Here is a 7,373-nt window from a genome sequence, read left to right as displayed (position 1 = left end):
AACAGTCCTCAGGACAAGGGCTGACACACCCTCATGTACCACCTAGGACCCTGCTGGATCCAATGTGCTCACCTTGCACATTGATAAGAACTTGGGAGCTTCAATAGCACACTTATAACCTGAAAGTGTCTCCTGGCCATCCTGGAGGAGGGAAGAAGTCAGCAGTGCAGTCCAGGATGTGGTACTGGATGATCAGCTAAAAGGATGGGCCCAGGATGAGGGGGGGGGGTCTGAAATCAGAGGAGAAAGTGTCCTGGAAATGCCAGTGGCAGGACTAGATTTTCAATTATCTTCATGGTTTCCCAAAGCCTGTGGAGTACATGGCTGAAGAAGATCCAGATCTTTTTCAGAGTCTCACCAGGAACGGTACACCTCCCTCCCACAGGACATTTAAGGGTCAAGTTCAGAAATGGAATGTGGACAGTTCCTAACATGTTTCAGAGTAGTTTGAGGGCACTGTCGATGCTATTTAGTGGAATCTGTGATCAAGGAATGCCCTTACCAAGCTTAGTAACCTAGGGAACAATTCCAGGATGGTTTGCCAAAATCAAGACAAAAGAGAAAAGTCAGTGAAACTGTGGAGATGACCCTCCTCATTGGAGCAAGTCACTTACAGCAATCACAGCCCTGTGTGCGCCCCCCTCCCAGAACTCAGTATCCTAGCATTCCAGGGCCCTGGTCACCACTCCATAGACTGACCTAGAGGGAAACTGTTCCCTCCACTCCTTCCTACCAGTCCCTCTTCCATCTCCTTTCCCCTGGGTAGCTCCCAGCCAGACTGTCCTGACTCCCTTCCTCAGTGCCACAAGGACCAACACCTCAAATTCAGTCTGCCAGGCCTGCCTCCCCTCCCTTCCTTCCTTCCTCAGGGGCTCACTGAAGGCTATGGAGAGAAGAGGGAATGGGGGGAGAGCCCAGTGCTTTCCTACATCACAGGTTGTCCGGCACTCTGTCAAGTAAGGACAAACCTCAGGGATGACCAGGTGTTATGTCAGGGAGGTGACCAAGGTGGGGCTCAAGAGGTAGGGAGAGGGAGAGTGGAGGGAGGAGGGGAGAGATGAGAGAGATATAGGGGTGTAGAGACAAGGCAGAGGGTGACCTTATGTTGGTTGACTTATCAGGGAAGTTGGTGCATACGGCATTTTTGTCTGCACACATCCCTTCTGGTTCCAGCTGCTGACCCTTGTCCATCTGCCCTTCAGCCTTCACCTGGAATTATGGGTAAAACCCACATCTAACAGATATGTCTGCATCCACACCCTTCCTTTCCCTACAAATCCACTTCCCCTTATCTGTTACCACCCCATGAGCCCTCCTACCTTCCTTTCAAGGGAGGATCTGGGTGCCCCACCTCACCTCAGTGTTGGAGATGTTCAAGTTCTGGGTGTTGGAAGCATTCCCCATAATGGTGGACAGGCCATTCAGCAGGTAGGGTTTATTGTTGCTCAGGTCCAAGGACGAAAAGTATGATGAGGAAAGAGAGTGAGGACCCCAAAGGGAATACCTGAGACATATTTGCCTGTTCTACCTAATCTCTCCCTCCCTCACCATTGGTCCCAACATTGGGCCTTGGTCCTCACCAAGGGCCTGATTCCTGGATGGATGTGTATGGAAGCAGCCATGCCATTTCTACAGTTTTGTGTCATTCCAATATCACAGGTCATCAAATCTCCAGGAAGCCAGGATGAGGGATACAGAGACTGAGAAGGTCCCAGCTGGAACACCTCCCGCACCAACCCCTCCCCATGATACCATCTCTGAGGGCTCTACCCAGACAAACCCTCTACCCTCACCTGCCCTACAATTACTGCTGTAGCCATACCAGGGCCAAAGCAGAGTCTCTGGATGTCAAGAGATTGCTGGCAGGCATCCTATGGTTTGTTCATGGTCAGCTGCAGGGTTAGGGATGGGGTTCAGTGGTTCTGAGTCTGAGGGTGAGTGGGGGGGAGCAGTGGGTCTGGCTGTGACTGCACAGTTTATGCTGAGTCTGCATTACCTTTATCTGCTCCACCTTTTCAGACGTCAGCGCCTTCTGCACAGACTGGGGTGACTCACAGGGTTCAACCAAGATAAATATCTGTAGAGAACACAAGAGGGGCTGGGTAAGCTCCAGGAAATCTGTGCATGGGATCAAGCAAGACCATGCCCCTCCCCTGCCCTCTTGTCCCTAGTCAGGCCTGATCACGCCCTTGATGCACACCTTTTCATTAACCTCATTGAAAATCTTGCCATTGACATTCTTCAATGCACAGGCAATGTCAGCATTCTCTACAAAGAACTGGGCCTGCATTTTCTCATAGTGAAACTGTAGGGAGAGTGACAGGAGAAGCAGAACATGAGACCAGTGCCATTTCCCTTCTGGGCCTGCAATCTACCCCATTTCGTCTCATCATCTCCATGTCCTGTCTTACTTCGAATGCAGTGAAGGGGACACTGCTTTGCTTCTGAATCAAATTCAGCAGCCACTTCTCATCATATTTTATACCAAAGGGAATCTAGGAGCAAAAAAACAAATGGGAAAGAGAATGGATACAAAGAAATCTACGGTTAACATAAGACCCAACTGTGTCTTGATTTAGGACCTTTTCTTTAGGCTTTAAATTATTTTTAAAGATAGGACAGTATCTATTATCTTAACTTTTTTTTTTTTTTTTTTTTACCAGACATGGATTTTCTATATAACTTTCTTTTCATTCAAACACTCTTCCTGAACAGTCGACTTAATATGTTTCACATGTACTTCCTTTTATAAATTTCCAAGAGATCCATAGGAGGTAGACTTGGCCTGTCACTCTGACACGGACCCCAGAGACTCAACCTCTTCCCACACTCAGCTTGAGCCAAACACGTGATCTGGTATGAAGTGCTCCACCTCCCTGGTGGTAGGTTTCCTCCTTTGCTTTTAGTCAACCTCTCCCATACTCCTCCTTGCAGGCAATCAGTTTCCTTTCTATTGCTTCTCTGAACTCACCCTTAGATGATCTAGGAAGATAGCTCCTAGTAAGAACAAGACTGATTACCAACACCACTGCCCCAGAAAAGTTCCCAGCATCTCTACACAAATCTGACATGACTCTGTCTATCATCTTCTACATATTAGGTCCATTTAGCCAAGATACTCACTATGATCTTGAACCAGCTCCCCAAGGTCTCATCCTGTCTGTTTCTCCCCATTCTTTTTTTCTGGAGGCTTTTGTTTTGTCTCCATATAAATATGCATTTGGTCTTGTTTCTGAAAACTACTTCTCTGATGATGGGATGGAAGTTCACAGGAAGCACTGTGGGGAAGTGGAGAGAAGAAAGTGGTCCATATAGGCTTGGAAAGTCTTCTCTACATTTTCCCACATGATATCAGAGCTACAATGATGATTGCTCAAGCATTAATCTCATCCCGTCATTCCTCAGTCTTCCAGGTTGGATAGAAAAATGGCAGGTTTAACTACAAGGTTTTGTCGTTCACTGGTTGGTACATGTCAGCCTTGGTGACCAGTCACTTACTATCTTGCTTGGCTGTCCATACAAGCATCACTTTCTTCTGAATCTCTATCTTGTTGCTGCTGGGAAATGACCTGTTCAGACCAATAGATGTATTGCCTTCGGTAAACACCCCAGCTTGGTGCTCTTCTTTGTAAAGGGTTCACTTTATCGGTCTGCTCTAAAATTGACAACAACATATCAGTGGTCCCAGTACCAGAAGAAGTCCTCAGTAAACATCATGGCTAAAGAAAAATTATCACTGACTTTATGATAAACAGCAATGCATCTCATGCTAAAAAAAAAAAAAAAAAAATCTGGACGACTTCACTCTGGCTCCACTTTTCAGGAAATGAGAGGTAGGGAGCAGTCACAGCCAAGAAGAAAACAGGCATTGAGGAAAGGGTCTGGATCTAGAGTGTAGTCTGTAATGTTAGACTTCGCTCTACTTGGTTCAGGCTAAGTGACCTGGGACAAGTGGCATTTCATCCCCAAGTCTCAGTGCTCTGCTCTGCTCTGGGAGGACATTAAAACATACCCTTAAATCTACCGTGGTGTGATGATTCAAAGGTCAGAGGTGATCTGCCGCCCTGAAGGAAGAATTAGAGAAATGAATGATAAGTCTGATGAAAAGATCCAGAATGGAGTCTGGAGAGATATAATATGGAGAATATCAAAAGAGAGGTGTAGAGAATTACAGGTGATGCAAGGAGTATACCTAACACACAGTTAATGTGAGTGCCAGAGAGGAGGAGAGGAAGAGAGTGGAGAAATGGTAGCTGATGAGAATTTGGTTGAAAAGTTTCCAGAAGTAGCAAGATATCAACAGAAGATAATAATATTAATCGGATTAAAAGTATTTTTTAAGGAAAAATATTTTTAAAAGAAACTACGTTCATGTCATCATCATGCAACAAAAACTCAGAAAATTTGTGGTCAAAAGATTCAAACTAAAAGAAAATTTATATGTTGTTCTTCAGGCAGAAGAAATAACTTCCCAGGTGGAGTCACATAGATACAGGAAAGAAAGCCTAATGCCATTTGTGAATGTGTGAGCAACTTTAAATGAGTACTGACTATATAACACAATGATACTAATTTCTTCTGGGAATTTAAATGTAGGGAGAATGAAAACGTGTGACAATATGTTTGGAGGGAGTATACAGAATCAAAGGGTCTCAAGGTCCCATACTTCTCCCAGCAGTTTTAGAGAACTAATTAGCTAATATTAGACTATGAAATGGCAAAAATATCCGTTGTAATCTGAAGGGTAACTACTACAAGAATGGCAAAAGAATGTTTAACAATCTAGCCACATGCGGTAACAATTTTCATAGTGATAAAATATTAATCATTTCAAAGGAATTTAGAAGAGGAATATGCATATGTATATATACATTAATACAACATATGTAAACCAAATTACATCTTTTTTTACATTAAAAGATTCAAACTAAATATTACTAAAAAAAAAAAAGGCAAAACAACAATCAAACAAAAGGCTGTTATCAGATGAGAGAAGAAACCTTCCATCAAATACTCTTGAAAAAAGACACATGCAAAATTTAATCGTCTAGAAAATTTGAAAATAAAAAATGGCAAAATGTATACCTTCTCCACATGAACCTACAGAAAGCTGGTATAACCATATTATACCAAAAGAAAATGTAGACTTTAAGAAAAAGAAAACATTACAAGAGAAAGAGAGAAATTTTCTTATGCTAACAGAGGCAATGCTGTAAGAAGATATTAACACAAAATTCTAAATGCATGCCTTAAATCAAAGCCAAAATATTGAAAACTAGTACTGACAGAAATAGAGAATGGACAAAACAAAAGTCACAGTGGGAAACTTTAACACAGCTCATCTAGTGATGGATGAAGTGGCAAATTAAGGGAAAAAAACAAAATTAAGCTAGAGAGTTAAGATTTTTAAATATGACAAATATATTAACAAATTAATTTAATTGATATAGACCCACCCACATACATAGGAACTCTGATGGAACGTTGCAGAATCAATCATATGCTGGAAAATAAAGCAAGCTTCAAGAAGTGTCTATGGACTAATACAATTTACCCTGGCTAGTTAATAGAAGATTCTATTAGAAGATTCTATTCTTCTAATAGAAGTAGTAATGGTGGATTTTCTTACTCTTCCACCTCTATTATTAATCCAAAGAATGGTAGTTTCTACGAACCCCACCCCTCACCTAGGTTACCATCCCCCCCCCCCCTCCAAGCCCTAAGCTACATGACTCAGGCTTTTTCCTTAAACAGGGGAAAAATACCCATACGTTGGGATATTTTCCATGTGGAATGAAGATGGGTGTCCGAGCCCATGTGACCCATTTCCTCAGAGTGGAAATTAATCAGCCTTGGCCCTCTCCCTGCTTTCGCTATAGGACGGTCAGCTGGTTGGGGCCCTGTGGGTTGGAATGGGGTAGGGAACCCAGAAATCCTCCTGCTTTGTGAGGATCTGAAGAGAAGGTCTCATGCAGACCAACTCACCCATGGGATGGCCTGAAAGCAGAGATCTGTCACCATTGTCCTCACAGGCTGCTCTAGAAGGGACTGTGTGGGTCTGGAGCCGGAGGTTTGGAGAATATCAAGGAACGCTGGCAAGCAAGGAGACAGCAGGCTCCAAACTCTCAGGGTCATGAAAGATGGAGTCCTTACAGGAAGTCTCTTCCTCAAGGGCATAAAGGAGGAGAGCCCTGGGAGTCAGAGGAGACTTAACTTCCTGTAATTACTGCCCTCTGAGTTTGCTACTAGCCTAACATCAGGGAACTCTTTCCAACAGTACCACCCCTTCAGAGGAGGCCAGCTAGAATCAGGAGGCTTAGGGGATCTTGATACTTGTAGCTACAAACACAGAGAACTCTCTATGCCAGATTCTGCATCAGCTACATTACATTGTGTTCCTTCATTCTGTAGACCCAGAGAACTGGGAGGACCAGCAGTAGGAAACGCTCTGTCCTTGCTACATTGCCTCTGTTCTTCCCTGTATTCCTCACAAGGGGAGTCTGATACCAAAATCATCAACTTTCCAAGGTTGCTGAGGCTTACTGAGGTGCTATACTTGTCTAGGGTCATTCAGATGCTACTGGGAGAAACAGGCCAGAATTGAGCTCTATGGAATGTAAGATGACTTCTTGAAGCATAGCTTTACTAAATACTCGGTGCAATATAGGGGGTTCTCTGAAGTTTATGCAAAGTACCTGAGCATTCTAAAAATAATCAAATGGCTAAAATTAAATCTAACACATTCCAGAGGATCATATGAAAACAACAGTAACAACAAACAAACAAAAAAACCTTGAAAGTATAAAGAAAATACCAAACAGAGTTTGATGGGTCACTGTAATGACAGTAGGGGAAAAAAAGCTAAACCATATCCTTTTCTTTAAAAATATATAATCAATGTAGGCAAATATCCCCTAATGCAGTCGTCCCCAACCCTTGGGCCACAGAAAGATACCAGTCCCAGGCCTGCTAAGAACAGGACCTCACAGTAGGAGGTGAGCAGAGGACTGGCAAGCAAGCAAGAAAAGATTCATCTGCACCTCTCCACCACTAGGTTTACTGTCTGAACCATCCCACCCTCCCTTAGAGCCGGAACTGTAGCTCTGAAAGCTTCAAATCAGATGGGTTTCTAAAGAGAGAAGGAGGGAGAAGCCTGGGCTCCAGTTCATGAACCAGAACTTTCTGGAAATTGTAATATCTTCTGGAATTTTCCAATATTTTCCCTTCCCAGATCTCTATGCCCTGAAAGAAGAATTCTAGGGCCGAGAGAGGTGAAGAAACCCTCACAAGAGGGTGTGAACATCTGAGGTGAGGGAAATGTAAGGCAGAAATGCATACGAATACATAGATACACTGTCAAGTGAAAAGATGAA

General features: G+C 43.5%; 1 protein-coding gene across 3 annotated transcripts; it reads right to left on the bottom strand.

Moving 5' to 3' along the window:
- Positions 1 to 358: 358 nt before the first annotated feature.
- LOC139180897 (nuclear RNA export factor 3-like) lies at positions 359 to 6,208 on the bottom strand. Of its 3 annotated transcripts, XM_070783487.1 has the most exons (7): positions 5,986 to 6,208; positions 3,499 to 3,655; positions 3,124 to 3,278; positions 2,412 to 2,495; positions 2,201 to 2,305; positions 1,357 to 2,077; positions 359 to 1,209 (listed from the first exon to the last, which is right to left on the bottom strand). In XM_070783487.1, exons 2-6 carry the CDS (start codon positions 3,524 to 3,526, stop codon positions 1,901 to 1,903), a joined length of 549 nt encoding a protein of 182 aa, XP_070639588.1. In that variant the 5' UTR covers positions 3,527 to 3,655; positions 5,986 to 6,208; the 3' UTR covers positions 359 to 1,209; positions 1,357 to 1,900. The 3 variants fall into 3 exon arrangements, with proteins under 3 accessions (XP_070639588.1, XP_070639589.1, XP_070639590.1); XM_070783488.1 differs by having other exon boundaries at positions 359 to 2,077; XM_070783489.1 differs by lacking the exon at positions 3,499 to 3,655.
- Positions 6,209 to 7,373: the final 1,165 nt, after the last annotated feature.

The sequence above is a fragment of the Bos indicus genome, chromosome X (genome assembly GCF_029378745.1).
Source record: "Bos indicus isolate NIAB-ARS_2022 breed Sahiwal x Tharparkar chromosome X, NIAB-ARS_B.indTharparkar_mat_pri_1.0, whole genome shotgun sequence".
NCBI lineage: Eukaryota > Metazoa > Chordata > Mammalia > Artiodactyla > Bovidae > Bos > Bos indicus.
Note: the sequence above shows the minus strand (reverse complement) of the source record. Positions and strands in the feature narration are given on the sequence as shown.

What these genes read in the sequence shown, in the direction of transcription:
- LOC139180897 (XM_070783488.1), bottom strand. Translation starts at nt 3,526, where the DNA reads ATGCTTGTATGGACAGCCAAGCAAGATA. An exon ending in GGAGCTGGTTCAAGATCATA is followed by an intron (nt 2,496 to 3,123) that starts GTGAGTATCTTG and finishes TTTTGCTCCTAG; the next exon opens with ATTCCCTTTGGTATAAAATA. An exon ending in TCCCCTTCACTGCATTCGAA is followed by an intron (nt 2,306 to 2,411) that starts GTAAGACAGGAC and finishes CTCTCCCTACAG; the next exon opens with TTTCACTATGAGAAAATGCA.